General features: G+C 38.5%; 1 protein-coding gene across 2 annotated transcripts in view; it reads right to left on the bottom strand.

Annotated features, from left to right (window-relative positions):
• Window positions 1-6,570: 6,570 nt before the first annotated feature.
• The window catches only part of MDFIC2 (MyoD family inhibitor domain containing 2), a 120,063-nt gene continuing 109,038 nt past the window's right edge, over window positions 6,571-17,595 (bottom strand). For both annotated transcript variants that reach the window (XM_032149089.2, XM_032149088.2), the window contains one exon: window positions 6,571-9,288. In XM_032149089.2, coding sequence (XP_032004980.1) covers window positions 9,029-9,288 — 260 coding nt within the window. In that variant the 3' untranslated portion in view covers window positions 6,571-9,028. The remainder of the gene's footprint in view (window positions 9,289-17,595) is intronic.

Raw genomic sequence — 17,595 nt, forward strand, 5'->3', positions numbered from 1 at the left:
TCTGAGTGTTCACTTGGACATACCTCTCACCACATTAAGGAGAATGGCAGCTGCCCCACCCTTCCCCTGGGGAGGCATCACAGAGAAGGATCTCTAAGGAAATCAACACCATAAACTTGTCTCTATGTGTCTGCCACTGTCCTACCTTTTTAAATTCTCAAAATGTTGGGTTGGCCAACCTGGCCTTCAACCATGGCCATCTTACAGCTCTCTTTATTGTCTTTATAGTAAAGTGATGAAGAGCATGGGTATTGAAGTCAGACAAACTCTAGAGTTCAAATATCTACTCTGCCATTGTGTTGTCTTGGTGTTAGAAAGCTATTTCAGGTCTCCAAGACTCACTTTTCCTCATCAATAAAATGGGGGTCATAATACCTTTCTCAGAGATCATTGAGGTAGTTCAGTGAGATAATGCATTAATGGCTGTTCACACAGCACTGACACATAAGTGCTTATTAAAATTACCTACTACAGGAGGTATTATCCTAATCTTAGGAGAAAAGTGTATGGTATCTAAGAGAAGAAAAAATAAAGAGATGTGGGAATTAGAAGTGCTCATTTCCTGGAGGGGTGAACAGGAATAATGAAAGGGATGGTATATGGAATAAGTCTCAAAAAATTGATATGATGTGGGATAGTGCAGAAATAAAGAATAGACATCTCTCATGTGTTATGGAAACAAATGAACTAGGTAGTGATAATAATAATTATAGCTGAAATTTAGTGAGTTTACCATATGTACTAAGCCTACACTAAAGACTTGGCTGAATTCTCTCTTTTACTCCTCACAGTGACCCAACAGGATAGGTATTATTAACAACACTTTATCGTCTAGCAATCTGAGGCTCAGAGAGGTTTAGTTACTAACTCAGTGCATTTGACTGGTAAATGGTGGTGACTACTAGAACCAATGTTTGTCTGTAGTCTGCAACCTTTTTTTCTACTATTACAAAGCTAACATGAAAACTTTTCATGACATATACTTGAATTATAACAGGGCATTCTGGAGCAGGAGTCTCCTAATGGTTCAAACACCCCAAAAATCAGAAGAGAGGGTGCTTGAGACCATGGACCTTTAGAATGTTTCTCCAATTTGGAGCGCCTAAGTAATATGCTGCCCCCAGCGCAAAGAAGTATAATCCTTCTAAGATGGTTTTAAACTCAAGGATGACCTCTATTCTCTTACTTTGCTCACCCCCAGGAGGAATCTTGAATTACTAATAATTGCTGTGTTCACAAAGGATAAAGCCAGGAGAATTGACAGGGATTTTTTTTTTTTCATAGATGGTATTAGTTATAAAATTTATGCTAGTTCTAGAGTTTCATACGGCATCCTGGTAACTCTCTCCCTCATGCAGAAAACCCCGGTGAGGGCAGATAGAAGTGCATTTCAGGCATGACCAATAATATATACACTGAGTTCTAAGCCATGCAAATGTGCTGAAAGTTCATCAGTTAAGTGTTCACTGATTATTCCTACAGGACCAATCCAGCTATTGAGAAGTCAGTTTCCATTATTTTTCTCCATGAAGCAGAACTTGCCAGGGGCCTGGAGTACAATATAGAGTATAGTCAGATGGGTTTTGCGCTTCGTCCAACCTAGGAAAATCACTCCTTGGCTATTATTTTCACTCTATTGTAAATAGCAAGAGGCAGATGAGAAGGTAAAAAATATGTTGGTCGGAAGATACTTATTCTCACCTACCTAGGGTAATCAAGAATAGACATCAGCTTCAGATTTGGTAAGTAATAACTCACATTTGACTTTAATACACCATGATAAACTTTGAGGAATATATCTTTTAAAATGTAAAATGCTTTACCTCTGATTTAAAGTTTGGGGGATTGGTCCTGCACTGTAGGCAGGTTAGATTTAGCATCTCTGGAAATTCCAGAGCAATTTTAAACTACTCTTTTTGATCACTTGCTGCAGCTCCAGCTTTCAAAGAGAATGAGATGTTTTGGGAATGAATTGTGATGGACTTATATGAAAATTTATATGACCAAGAATTGGATTTGTTCCCCTGGAATATTATAGATTATGTTTTATGTTGGAATTACATCAGTGTGCAGAGCAGCAGAAGGCTGGCTTAATGTAGCTAAAAATATACCTTGACTTTCCACTTGGAATAGAACTCCCCCCTCCCCAACCCATTTCTTCCCTAATGAAAATAATGGCTTCATGACTCATATATGTGATAGACAGTAGGGAATATTTGAGTTTTAAAAGAAGAAGAGTTTGAGAAAGGACTAATGGTCCTTTTCTAATTTCTTTCCCATCCATCTCTTCCCCCCTGTTTCCCTGTCACCATCCTATTTCAAGCCTTCATCACCCCTTGCCTTATTGCAATTGCACCTTTCTCAGTCTCCACTCTCCTGGCTTTAATTTGTCCTGCATGCTGCCGCCTGGTCAGTCTTCCTCCTCCACCACTTTAATCATGTAATCTTCTGCTATTCTTCAGTGGATTTTCATCTGCTCCTTAATAAATTGCAAGCTCACTTCACAATCAACATCTTAGTCCAGGTCACTACTAGGTCTTACCTGAAGTTGGGCAGTAGCCTCCTACATGGCCACCTAATTGGTCTCACTATTGCTTTGATTTGACCTAATGTTTTCCAAAAATATTATTCAAGTACCTTTGGTTACATGCAGGAGGATTTTGGTGCCACACAGATACTTTTATGCACAGAATTACTTATAAAACATTGCTAATATAGTATTATAAAAGTGTAACTAGGAATTTATGTATATTGTTGCTTAGAATGAAAGGCATCAACAAAGTGAGCTAATAAATCACTTCATGGGGTGTATACAGTCCAGGCTTTTCTACATCCCTTAGAATACCATCTTCATCTCGCCTCCCAGGGGGCAGTTTTACAAACTCACTTTATGTGCCAGGTGGTTTACTGCCATGCCCACATTGGCAATTAGAGGATCACAGCAATGGCAGAGTGGTGACAGTGGGACCATCCTGGCCTCTTGCCTTCATCCCTGATTGCAGGGACCTGCCCCTAGTATTGCAAACTACACAGCAGTAATTGGATACATTAATGCAGCTTTCTGAAGTCTCAACTTCAAATGATGAGTAGCTTAGCTACTGAGAGAATCTTCTATATTCTTATTTTATTTTTTAAATTTTACTGGAACTCGATATTAAATGAGGAACCATAGGCAGAAACTGCTGAAAGAGGAAACAAAGAGGATGTTGGGGAGTGCTGAACTTAATGAAAGCTCCGTATCCACAAAATAAGTTGTGGCTTTGTAAATTCACTCTAAGTACATTTGAGGAACAATAAACCATAAAAGAGGTTACCATGACCTTGGATTCTGTATAGCTTTTGAGATAAAAGGTCTAAGCATCAGAATGCATTTTTTGAGCATAGTGTTGTTGACTGATTAAAAACAATTCATGCTCCTAGAACCCTCTGGTGGAATGCTGATGAGGGGCTGGCCTGGGTGCATTTTGCATGATTGACTCTCTTAAAGCAAAGATCAAAGTTGCTTTTCTAAAATGGAACACTAAAAGGTAAGTCTTTGTAACCATAGATAAATGAGGCAAAGCTACTGACGTAAGGATTAAATTGCAATACATTGACTTTGCATTTATTACTTATTGGGTACGTATCTTAAAAGCGTTTTGAAGATGTTCCAAATTCTAATCATTGTACAGGATAACAACTCTTAAAACATTTACTACCAGTGAATGTTTTTCTTTGAATATAGCCATTGTATTTTTCTGAATGCTTTAAAAGTGACTACTTGAACTTTATCTTGGTTTCACAATTTTTCTCACGTATAACTTTGTAGGCTTAGTGATTAAAAGCACGGGTTTTGAAATGAACAGACTTGGGCTCAAACCTTGTGATAATTGCTTATTTGCCGTGTAACCTGGGACAATTTACTTAATCTCTTTAAAACTCTTTCCCCCCCCTCCAAAAAAAAGAGGAAATAATAATAAAATCTATTTTATAGGGCTGTTTAGAAATGTGATAATACACCAAAATACTTAAATATTTTCTGTATGATATTTTTTCTCATGTGTAAAGTAAATTAATAAAAATAAAAATTATGTAGAGAACACATCAATCTTTCTGGTCCACCCCTAACTATATACTAAGAGTGTAAGGTGAAATTTGGATTTTAGTAGATGGTATTGCAATCCATGACCAAAAAATGTCTCCATCTCGCCCTCCCACTTACCCTCTTTCCCCCAAAGTGCCCTAGTAGTGATATATGGAAAGGAAAATTCTGGAGAGGAGAAAATACTCCTTTATAGCTGTGCAAGCACCTCTAATACAGGTCTTTCTGGCCAAGGATTGAATCAGAAAATGTGTTTTAGATCTCCAGGCTTAAGTGATTCTGCTTCCCACCCTTTGAATCAAGATAACCCTTTGGGTGAGGGTCCTCCTCAGTTGCCAATCGAGATGTGAAGCAGAGAAGGAGACTTGGCCAGGGTAGTCCAGGGCCATGGGCCCTGTGTAAGCTGCAGACAGGAAGGAGAATGCCATGGAGGTGATCTTTAAGCCAAACTCCCCAAACCTGTCTTAAACTACACTACATTGTAAAATGTAGCCCAACGAATGTCCTGGCCTCCCAGCAAAAAGATAAACAACCTCTACTCTCTTGGAGGCTGGGAGAAAGCTGAAGGTTCATCATTTCTGTTGACCCCTTCTCAAAACGTGGAGTCTTTAGAACCAGGGTTGCCAGATTTAACAATTAGAAATAAGGAGCACCCAGCTACATTTGCATCTCAGATAAATGAGGAATCCTATTCACAGTATAAGTAGGTCACATGTAATATTTGGGACATGCTTGTTTGTTGTTTTTCTGAAATTCAAAGTTGACTTGGCATCCTGTGTTTTGTCTGGCAACTCTATTTTCAACAGTTTCTAAAGATGAATTGGTGATGGACAATTGAGACTGACAGAATGCTTCAGTGAAATGCTGTTGACATTTAGATATTTGTTGGTGGGCATGGGGGGTGGTGGCTGTCCTGTGTCTTACGGATGTTTAGCAACATTTCTGGTTTCTACCTACAAGATTCTAGTAGCAGTCTCCTGCCCTCCATTGTGACATGAATTGTCTCTCCAGGCTTTGCCAAATTGGGAGGGAGGGAATTGAGAACCACTGCTTTAGAGGCAGTGGCAAAAGCAGAGCTGTATAGCGTATCAGGATAGTAGACCAGAAGGTACCATATTTATCTGAATAGTGGTGCAGCTCCAACCCCCCACCTGCATTTCTTGTCCTCTCCCCACATTCTGGGCTCCTTCCCTGTAATATTAGGAGCGGTTCAGACCTCTGCTGGAGAAGCCCCAAAATCTAATTTTAGTCCCATATGAATTAATTAATTAATTATTTTGAGGACAAGATCTTGCTCTGTCACCCAGGCTGGAATGCAGTGGCGTAATCATGGCTTTCTGTATCCTTGAACTCCTGGGCTCATGCCATCCTTCCACCTCAGCCTCCTGAGTAGCTAAGACTACAGGAATGTGTAACTATGGCAGCGAATTTTAAAATTTTTATTTTTTGTAGAGACGAGGGTCTCACCGTGTTACCCAGGCTGGTCTCAAACTCTTGGCCTTAAGTGATCCTCCCACCCTGGCCTCCCGAAGTGCTAGGAGCTACCATGTCCAGCCCCTATGTTGATTATCACTAGAAGTTTGTTTGACTTTATTCACTTTGCCTTTCTACACAGCTCACCTGAAGATACCTGTGGCAACTGTTTAGGTTTTACTCAGATCTTCTTCAAAGAACACCCAATAAACTCTTAAACCAAATATTTATATTTTATCAGAGTCTATAGTTTGTGTGGACTGAGGGAACTTAGTATTTGATGGGCAAAATTCTTACAGTCAAACAACCTTATTTAAGTTTACATATTAATATTTTTCTCCATTTTGTAGAGGCATTGGGTAATTAATTCTGCCTATCAAATATTTCCATCTATACATTTATCCTTAAAAAATGCTAATATGCCCTCCCACGATGTTTCTTATTTGTAAAGTTTCTCTGCCTGGATGTTTTCTTACTCCTTTGGAAAAAAAACTGAAGTGACTTTCACTCTATTAACTTTGATTGTCCAGCATTGATAATTAATTTTGTAGGCCTATCAGCTTATGTAGTGGGAAAATTTCATTAGCAAGTTAAATGTAACTTCATATCTTCATTGCTTTCCATATTTTGTCGGCTTTTACAGAAGCGATGGTTTTATAAAAAATCCTTTGAGCAGAGCAAAGACAATGTAGATATGTGGTTATAATGCTGTAGGAAAAAAATGTCTGTTCCTCATTCTATATAAAGCTTGTATGTTCTTAAATCTCTTTTATTCTAGTGTGCTTCCTTAAATCAGAATACTCTGTTCCCTGAGAAGTCCCACCTTAAAGAACAACATTATCTTTATTTGTAATCACAGGCCTTCATCACTGCAGAAAATATCTGAGCCTTCTCAGATTCTGATATTTGTATTTAATCAATAACCACATCCCTTTTGATCTGCCTTACTTCTGCAATTGTATTTTCCCAGCTGCGTATGTTTTATTGTGTAAGAATTCAATTGAAAGAGCCATTCATGTTTGCAAAAAGGATGATGTTTTATTATTGGTTATAAAGAAAAGAAATTTCACACTTTGTATAACCGACACTTTCTGTTATAGCACAGTGAATTCTGAAAGTGAGGAACAAAGTTAACAAACCGTGGAAAGCAAGGCCACAGAAAGATCTTGTACTGTTCTGACCACATTACCACATAAGACCTGGTGATTTTTATGTCTCTAATTGACAAGCATTCCATTCACATTTGAAATGCACAATCTTTGCATAATTTGAGGGTATGTAGAGTAGACAGAATAAGGGAATGATAATTGAAATATTTAACACCAATATGGCATGGCTGCACCAATGATACCAGGAACCATATTATAGGAATAGGGTTCCAGAGACCCCCAGGTGTTCCTCCTTTAGTGACTAGACCATGGATAGAGGGGTAGGTGCTCAGAGAGGAGCCAAGAGGGATGGGACATAAAGAAGCACTAGGAGGTGCAAGGGAACAACTGTTGATGAGTCAGTCTGGTAGCGTTTTAGTATTTTAACAATTGTAACCCCTGCACCACTGTGTACCAGCTGGACTAAGAACTGAGTAGTGCAGGTAGTCAGAAAATTAGAACCCAAGCTAGAGTTCCTGACACTGCCAATAATTCACTGTGCGGTCTTGAATAAGTCAGTTCGTGGGGCCTCTCTTTTCCCGTATGAAATATAAGAAGGTTGCATAAGAACAGCCTTATGTTCCCTTCCTGTTCTAGGAATCTATTTTCTTTTTCTTCTAATGATCTACAAGTTCTATGCATTGAGTATAGAGCTGTTTCTTTGAGCTTCTGAAAAGCAGAAAGACTTTTTCATGAAAGGTGTGGGGCACTTTCATGCTCTGTGGTTTGTGAATAACGTGATCATCAAACAGGAATGAAGTCAGCATTAACCTTGGATGCACTGCACTGCCAGGAGCAAGTTGAGAGTGGTTAAATGCCTTTTTAGAGGCAGTTTACAAATATTTTTAACAAATGAATAGTTTTCAATGTTTGGGAGAATTTATTTCAAATTGGAAAAATGTGCTAGTTTGCTACAGAAATAAAGCAAATGGTGATTTTGCCTGAAATTACCTAAGTCAGGAAAAAACAGGTATTTTGGAGTTTTCTTTTGTTGTTGCTATTTCCCTAAATCACACACAAAAAAATCCCCTCAATTCTCCATTTCACTTTTGTGTTCTTTGTTTGGTTACTCATGCATGATGCTTTTTTTTTATTCAATGAAAATATTAAGATATATCCATGGAAATGTAGCACAAAGTAGTGAGCAATGTATTTGCCCAAGGACTATAGAATTGTTTCTAAGAAAGTAAATGAGATTCCAAAGTAACTTTAACCTAGTCGTGTTTTCACCACAAACTGTTTAAACTTATTTGAATCGAAAATCACTTTCCAGTCTATATCACATCTTTTTCTTAAAAAAAAAAAGTGAAATAAGTACTTGACATAATTATTGATCACTTTAATTATCAGACGAAGAAAAACATATGGTTTCTGAAGCACATGCTATGTCAAGAAGCTTGGTGCTGAATAAGTACCCTCAACGCGTATTTCTTTCTGGTGTCTATACAAATGATAGTTTCTTAAAATGAGCTGAATCCATTTTAATATCCTGTTGCTTATTGTACCTGGTAAATAAAAATGAAGAAAGTGCAGAATTGATTGAGATCTTTTTTTGAAACTTGCACATAATTCTCATTTATGCATATTAGAATAACTAAGAGCCTTTCTGTAACGAATTAAGAATATGAATAACCTGTTATGACATAGTCATAGACATACAATAGTATGGTCTAGAATTGTAGTACTCTCTTGAAGTACACCATATTCAAAATTCACTGGAGATGTTTTAGAGACATCTGTTGTAATTACAGGAACATGGCTTCTAATTCATTTAATTCCCTTTCCTACCTAAACTGTACATATAAGTGAATTTTAAGAGACTGTATAAATAAATTTTTAATTACAAAATGATGTTATACAATACATTATTAATAATAACCAACAATGCATAATGTTTATGCATGAGTCCATTAGAAAGACGAGCTAATGTATGTCAATTCTAAAAGAATGCACTAATCTGTCCTGAATTTGTGAATGAGGTTGAATCCATGATGCAAGCTGATGAGTGCAATAGCGCAGTGGCTTAACATGCTATTTTATAGTCAAGAAACATCTTGTACCTACAGCATTTAAGAGGTATTTAAGATTTCTTCATCACATGTGATGAAGAATCTTATTTTTCAGTGAGCCATGCGGTTGTGAAATTTGGAATAAGACCATTGAGTTGACAATACTAGCTTTCCTAGACAGGTGCAGAATAAAATGGCCTATAGCATCCAAGAAATGTGTACAGTCCTTACATTTCAGCACATGGAAATCAGTCTTGTTGTAATGGAATTTCCCACTGTGGCCAAAAGGACTGCCGGAATGTGGTTACTTCACTGTGCTAGCGGTAACAGATTTCTGAAATCTCCATGGCCAGTTCCAGACACTCGCTGGTCTCATGGCAAGATTCAAAAAGGCTGCAGTCCATGTCAGAATTGCAGCTGCAATCATTCCGAGAGTGGTTTTCATCTGAGGTGTGGTGATACCGGTGAGAGAGGCAGCACACTTTGGTACACACCGTTTCGCAGGTGCCAGGGAGCATCAGGAGACAGTCCCAAAACTGGCAAAACAGACAGGCGAGGATAAGGGAGGCACACTCCTCTGTTTAAAGAAGAAGACCAATTAATAGTGGCACATCTGGGGGTGTCTATGAAGGACAGGCATGTGTACTGGGATACTTGATAACTTGATAGCCAACTCTTAATTATTTATCCACATTAGAGGTAATGTACACCCTTCTTCTCTCAAGCTCCCCCACCCCCATGCCAGTACTCACTCTACTTAAGAAATTGCTTTATTAACTTCCTAAGCATTTCCTATTGATTCAACATAATCTGGTTATTTAAAGTGCTGTCACTTTTCTAAACTCCTTTATTTACTTTGCCTGCAAGGCTCTGGGAAGCCACACAATTAGCTACCTCTCTGGAAACCTTGCAACTGTCTGAAAAATTGCAGGGACTCCCCAGATACATGGGGCTTAAGAAGCAATTAGGATTGGGGACAAGGAGAGACTGTACAAATGCCCTGTTTCTTGTCACCAGGCTTTGTTATTTTTCGACATGGATTCCCATAAATCTGCCACACCCATATTCCAGTGCAAGCAAAAAGCACATTTCAAAACTTAATATAAATGCTTTTTAAAATAATCACAGCTTTTGGGTTGTGTTTTATTTTTAATCTCTGTTTCCGTTTCCCTCCAGTTATGTAAAGCCTTGATTTTATATTCAAGTTGTTTAAGTGAAATACGTCATCATATGCCTGAAAGGTTTTAAATCTTATCAATCCTCTTTAAGAAAATTGGTTTAAAAATTTACTACACAGACTTGTAAAAATCTGGAAAGTATGTCTAAGGCATTGAAGGTAATTGGTAATTCTAGCCAAACAGCTGTGATGGGTTATAGATTATTATGTTTTTTGTTTCCATAAAGGGAATTAGTTAGAAGATGTAGCAGTTCTCTTGTTAAAATTATAACTTTTCTTTCTTTTAAGTTAAAAAAGTCTAAAAATTGTGTGAGTGTTTTGAAAAGGGTAGGTAAGTGTTCATGTGATATATTATCTAATTAATTAAAATCAGTAATCTGAAGATTATTGATGATTGAAAGTAAGATTCTAGCGTGAATTGGAGAAAAATGTCTCCTCTGGATGGGCTTATCAATTGATTTGTTTGAGTTTCATAAGGATCTATATTTTTCCCGATAAGAATGCTAATAACTTTGGTTTTCAGACTTTAGTCAATGGGGAGTATATAAGCATATAGAAGAGATTTTGCCTATAGTATAAGTGCTCTTATCGCCATATTCATTTACTTTTATTCTCCAGAAAGCTCTTTTCTTTCATTATTCATATAATTATTCATCTGTAAGTGAAAGAAAAATATGGAAACATCCTATGAAAAGGAACAAATATTTTAGAGAAAGCCACTTTGGTTTCTTGTAAAAACACTATATAAAGTTATAAGGTGAGTCCTGAATATAAGTAAACAGAAATCTTTCTTCTTTCCTCTTTTTCTCTCCATCTTCTTTCTCTTACCCTCCCTTCCTTTCTTCCCAGAAAGATGGTGGTAAAGAACCACACCATGACTGTTCTGACTACTTTAATTGTCATATATTGTTGCAGGTGCTGTGGCCACTACCCAGTGTTTATAGTTTAGGCAGCATATTCCACAATACCTCTACTGTGTACATAGTCATCTCTTTGCCAAATTTGCTGTATTTTTCTTCACTTAGAGCCAGCTTTTAGCGTGTGATCAACTCTCCCATATCTCATAAGTCACCACAAACCGCCCACAAAAATGCAAGAGTAAGTTAGTAATAGTATATAGACTGTTTCAACTATGCTTTTCTGAAAAGGAAAAGATGGCCGAAGATGAGGGACATACAACCTCATCGAGTTTTACCAATATGAAGACCACTACTATAGCAGCCACTGGCAAAGAAGAGGCTGTCAGCAGATAATATTCCAAGTGAATACTCTGTGATCCCTCAGGCTGAATGCTCAAGAGACTTATTCAAGCTTATGACCATATAAAAATGAGTCCGCTGGATCCTGTCCTTTATACATGCAAGGTTAAAAGTTTGCTTTGGAGCTAAGTAGGGTGGGAATGCAGGTGACGTTAAGGATTGGAGCTGGTGTTTCCTATCAGAGTGTGAAGGACCTGTTCGTAAAGTGGTCTTATAATTTCCTGAGCGTATACAACCTTTTGGTTCAATTGCTCTTGCCAATGTCTCCTCCAGTTGGCAGACTCTGGAGGTCTCCTCTTCTAATGTATACTGTAGATTTTATTTACAAAAGAAAAAAAAAGTTTTGACTTAATCTTTTGGCCAAATTGGCACTTGTTTTCTTCTACCTCCATATTTTGCACTTGAGAATAGAGCCCATTTTTTTCTGTTTCTAAGTCAGTCCTTTTTATTTGGTTTTAAAAGGCAGAGTCTCTTGTCCAAAAACAACATGGTAACATTAATGAATTGAAAACAGATTTTTCCGAACTTTCAAGTGTGTTCCACACTTTTCCTAACAGGCATGTTAAATAGTTCTACATGACCAGGTAAAACTGTTTTGCATATGGCCAATTTTTGTTTGCACAAGCAGTTCGGGGGAAAATTTGCAACTGTTTGAAAAGAACGTTGGATTTCCTCTTGTCCTGAATGAGTATATTTTTCTTTGCCTGCACTATTTCCTGGGGCTTTAATGTTTAATAAATGTGATATTCAAAGTTATATCCCATGATTCGCACCCCTTCTTGCAGCCCATCCAAAAGTGTATACCATATATGCTATTGCCTGCTGCACGTCTCTTCTGTAACGTCTTCAAAACATCTCACTTACCAAGGCCAAACTGCATTTTGGATCTCTCTCCCCAGTCCTACAAACCTGTTCCTCCTCCTATTTTCTTTTATGGATGGCTCCTGAACATCCAGATGAATTTGGCAGAAACCTGGTAGTCATTCTTTGTCATTTTGCTTTTCCTCATCATACCTTCCCCATGCAATTCATTGCTGAGTCTTGCTGGTTCCACCTCAAATTCATATTCGAAATCCACAAGCTGCTCACCACCTGCAGGGCCACCATTTTAGCTCTGGCTACCATCAGCCACCAGCAGGTCAACAGCAATAGCCTCCTGGCAAGGACACTCTGCTTCCACACCAGCCCACTTCAAATTCATCAGCTCCTTCGGTATTTTTAATTCTAAATTTAAACAACTCACTCTCCCCTTAGAGAAAAGTGCCAAATCCTTGCCTTAGCCTACAAGCCCTTGTATGATTGGATTCCTGCCAATTTCTCTGACTTCTGGACCTACTTTACTTACTTCATACTCACAGCACTCTAGCCACACTGACTAAATTGCAGTATTTGGAATGCACCTGGCTCAGGGCCTTTGCAGATGCTGTGTTTTTGCCTGCATTGCACACCCTCCTGCCCCCCAACTTCACCCAACTCCTATTCAAGCCTTTAAGTTTTTAGCTTTAAACACCTTCCCTTTAAATCACATCCTTGCTGAAACTCTCACAGCAATCTGTTTTATTTTTTCTTCATAGCACTGACCATAGGTTGGCATGAAACGAATTAGTTTGTTACCTCCTCCTATTAGAATCTACGTTGCAAGAGGCAAGAAAGCCATATCTCTCTCTGGTTGACTGACTAAATCAATGAATGATTCTAACAAGTAAATATTGTAATACTCATTTTTTAGATGCAAGGGCTAAGGTTCAGAGATTGTTTCTGACTGTCCTAAATCCTCCCAACTGTAAGATTGTAGAGCAGAGATTCAAATCTAAGTCTTTCTGAATCCAAAGCCTGTGGTCTCCATCCCACTGTTATATGTGTCAACTATTTTGCCAGAAGCCAATCTACAGTCCTCTATGCTTTTTTTGGGGGGGAGGAAGGTGTTCATTTCTCTTCTCCTTCTTTATTTAGAACCTTTGTTTTGTAACTTTTTTTTTTTTTACCTATTTAAATTCTTTTTTTTAACGTTTATTAAGTTCAGGGGTCATGTGCTGGTTTGCTACGTAGGTAAACTTGTGTCATGGAGGTTTATTGGACAGATTATTTCATCACCCAGGTATTAAGTCTAGTACTCATTATTTTTCCTGGTCTTCTCCCTCCTCTCACCTTCTACCCTCTACCCTCCAATAAGCCCCAGTGTGTGTCATTCCCCTCTCTGTGTTTATGTGTTCTCATCATTTAGCTCCCACTTATAGGTGAGAACATGTGGTATTTGGTTTTCTGTTTCTGTGCTAGTTTGCTAAGGATGATGGCATCCAGCTCCATCCATGTTCCTGCAAAGGACATGATCTTGTTCTTTTTTACAGCTGTGTAGTTCTCCATGGTATATATGTACCACATTTTCTTTAAGTAATCTATCATTGATGGACATTTAGTTTGATTCCATGTCTTTGCTATTGCAAATTTTGTGCAGGCCTCCACATACAGCTTACACAGGCCTCCAAATAACCCTGAGTTGAGTACTATTATGATCCCTGTGGTGAGGGATGAGGAAACTGAGGCAAAGAGTTTTTAAGAGGCATGCCCCAGGAAACATAGGCTATTGCGGCACTGTAATTTGAACTAGACTGACTCCTCCATAGTTTTTAACTAGGAATCCAACCTGCCTTCCATAATATGCTCCCAGTTTCCTTCTGACACACTTGAGCGTGGCACAGGCCACTACCGGCTTCTTGATGGCCTGCTTCCCTCTCCATTCCCTCCTCTTGCCCTCCTCTGTGCTGGGTTCCCAAGACTGGCAAAGATCATTTGTCAGTGACTGTGGTCTAATTGTAGTTAGTGACTAGTGGTCTATCTGATAGTGGTTAGTGACCAGTGTTCTAATAGTGGTTAGTGACTAGTGGTCTATCTGATAGTGATTGGTGACTGACTAGTGGTCTATCTGGTAATGGTTAGTGACTAGTAGTCTATTTGATAATAGTGACTAGTGGTCTATCTGCTAACGGTTAGTGACTAGTGGCCTATTTGATAGTGGTTAGTGACTGGTGGTCTTTCTGATAGTGGTTAGTAACTAGTGCTCTATCTGATAGTGGTTAGTGACTAGTAGTCTATCTGATAACGGTTAGTAACTAGTGCTCAATCTGATAGTGGTTAGTGATTAGTAGTCTATTTGACAACAGTTAGTACTAGTGGTCTCCAAGTTCATACCAGTGCACTAGTAGTCTGGAGGGACAAAAGGAAGAGGTAGGAGAGCCTTCTTGTTGTTGCTAATGTCTGGGTGGCTTACTGTTCACTGTATTTGACTTTTCTGCTCTTCTAAAACCTTTATCACAAGTTCTTTGTGTATTAAATCTCCTCTATAGAACACCTGGCATCCTGGCAGAGGCTCTAATCACTGCTATTGAAGTGCCCACCTGGCTTTCCCGTTCCTTAAACCTGAATTAAAGAAGGTTAAAATGGATCAGAGACCTGCAGGCTGCACAATCAGCAGTGGTGTTTCGCTGGGAGCAAAAAGCCATGACAAAAACCCCCTTGGGCTTCATTTCCTTTCTACACCCCAGGGTACCTTTAGGACATGGAGGCTGTGATGTGCAAAGTGATACCCTAATGACACTGAAGAATTAACACAGCTCCCAGAGGTGTTAAATGTACAACTGGGGAGTTGCTAATTAGGAGGGAGAATCTCTCTCACTAGAAAGCATCATCTTTATTTAGAGTGGAAAAGGTGGCAATGCAAGGAGGTTCCCCAAGTGTGTTTGAGGAGAGCCTCATGGCTGCGGTCCTGCACTCCCTGATTCTGCCCTCCCAACTTTGGGTCTTGTCACCTTGGTGCCCATGATTAGGAGGTGGGAGAGATAAGAGCACCCAGAGAAGTTCCTGAAGCATTTCTGAGCTGCTGAAGCACACCTCCTGCTACCCCAGGACTCCTTATCCTAAGTGGCAAGAATCATTCTCCCAGAAGTGACCCCAGACAAATCACAATGCTTCCTCATTCTCCCCAAAGCAAAGAAAAAGAGCCAACATGATACCAGCCCAAAGCCAGTATTTTAATACATTAATATGCTATCACAGAGAATTCAGCATCATAATGAGATTCATGACACAATGAATCCACTGATTACTAAAAGTTTCCAAAAGTATAAAAATCGGTTCCCACTCCCCCACATTGAGTTCTTTAAAAAAATGTCTGTAATGTAGAATGGGAATAAATACAGAGTGATTGAATGCCTTTCTCTAACTGGGGTATCATCCCTGATGTTATCAATTTTAATAGCTGCTTAAATATGTCAAGATCTATTTAAGTTCAGACAAGCACAACTAACACTCAAGTCAGTTCTTTAGAACTAGAATGACTAGATTTGGGTGATACTAAGTAAATTTGGGCTTATGTTTTTTTCTGAGCAAATGAACTGAAATAATTATAAAATTGAAACATTTTATAAGGTGACACTAGTGCATTTAATTGTATGAAATTTACAGTGTAGAAAATGTAATCATTTTATTCAGCAGTCCATGGTGTAATTAAGACTATTCTTTTGAGGTATCTTGTATTTATGATTTTCCTCTTCCACCTGGATGAGATGTCTCAAATTCAAAATTATACATCAATTAGGTATATTCTCAGGATTATTTTTAAGGGGACTGTTTTCTAATATCATGTATATTTCTGATTTTCTTATCCACAGAGAAGCTTTCACAATCAGAAGATTGCAGAAACACAAGTGGGGACACGGATAGTCCTCTGGACACTTTCCATTTTGTTCAGGAAAGGGACCACACACGACGAACCACAATTTAGTAGTAAAGTAATGTTTCAGCACACAGTGTGTGATGTGCAGTAAAGATCCTTGTAAATTCCCATCAGAGCACACACCATGAACTGTGCTAATGGATGTAACACATTTTACAAAATCTGCATGTGTGAGGCTTTTCCATCCTGTTTTTAGTGGGGCAATGTATATAAATAATAGATATTAGCAATTAAGCATCTATTCCTATTCACTCATTTATACATTTGAAAATAAATTAGCCACAAACTGCATGAAAGTGGATGCAATATTCTCTTTTCCCTTCTGTTTTCCCTGCTGTTCCTGAAAGATAGTTCTGTATTTATCTCAGTACGAACAATGACCCCAGCTCTCAATTTCTGCATCCTTAAATTAATTACAATTACTATCAAAAATTCGCTAAAATAGAGTGAGTCTGACTTAACTCTTGATTTCCTTGATGTTTGCTGTTTAGGATAATGAGAGTTTCTTATCACTCTTTGTGGGTCTTAGGTTGGCTTCTTTTCCTTTCTCTTTTATCCAGGTACCAAAAGCTCTTACTTCACTGGGGAGATTTTTCACACGGGAGGAAAAGGACAAGTGGACTATCACCTATGTGGTCAGCTTACAACCTGAATTTCTTGGAAATGACCTAATTTAATTATCTTCGTGGATCTCCTTTGCCTTTCGAATGAAGAGTAGTCAGCTATTTTTTTTTTTTTTTTTTTTTGAATGAAGCTCTTGAGTGTCAGTTGCCATTTTCATGAAGTAGTGATTTGGACCCTTTCCTGAGAATACAAGGGTTCAGGTGTCATGCTAGTTGGCTTGGCCCCTCTTATTCCTCCAGTATCCCTGATAGGTCAGATCAGAGTGATTCTGGAGGGAAAGTATGTTTCACTGTGGATATGTACAATGGCAATTCCCAGTTCTGGGATTTAACTTAATTCAATTATTCACATGATGAGCAGCATCCACACACTCCTGGTAAAATTTGATAAAATGCTGTAGCATCAAGATGCTTTTGTAGAGGCCTCTCTGCCATTAGCTGTTTTCTTGACTGGCATTAATCTCTACCAGATCTAGAGACTTGAGCATCATCCTGAATTCAGAGTCATAATCTGATACCTACAGGTCAAAGTTGGCCCAATGATGTGTTGTTGGGACTACCTTGAGCTTTGAAAAAATAAGTAAAAGTAATTATCAACCCTGGAAAACTTAGAAATTTTACATAACACTCCTGGTGTCTGGATTTTCTTGGAAAACTTCACTATCTGGCAACTCTGGCCCTGTATTTCCTTCTGGCAACAATCAGCTGGTACCGTGTCGAGGCAGTGACCTTTAGATGAGCCATGTGCTCTCCAGCTTGCCATAGTCCTCACCAATCCCTATTGTTTACTTCCAGACTACTTAGTATTCATATTATCTGCAGGCAACTACAGCCAATTAAGCATCCATGACCTAAAGCATTCATGACAACATGTGCACAAGACACCATATATATAATATGTGATAGAAATCTTCCTTACTTTCTAAAAGTGTAATCACAATCATGGCCGAAATTGAGTACCTACTGTGTACCAACTTTTGTACTAGGTACTTTATACATGTTATTTTATTTGATCCCCAACATACCCCATGGTGTTAACTAGCCTATCATATAATCAGAGACTGAAATTCAGAGATGATAAATTTAAAAAACG

Source organism: Hylobates moloch, unplaced genomic scaffold (genome assembly GCF_009828535.3).
Source record: "Hylobates moloch isolate HMO894 unplaced genomic scaffold, HMol_V3 SCAFFOLD_4, whole genome shotgun sequence".
Classification (NCBI taxonomy): domain Eukaryota; kingdom Metazoa; phylum Chordata; class Mammalia; order Primates; family Hylobatidae; genus Hylobates; species Hylobates moloch.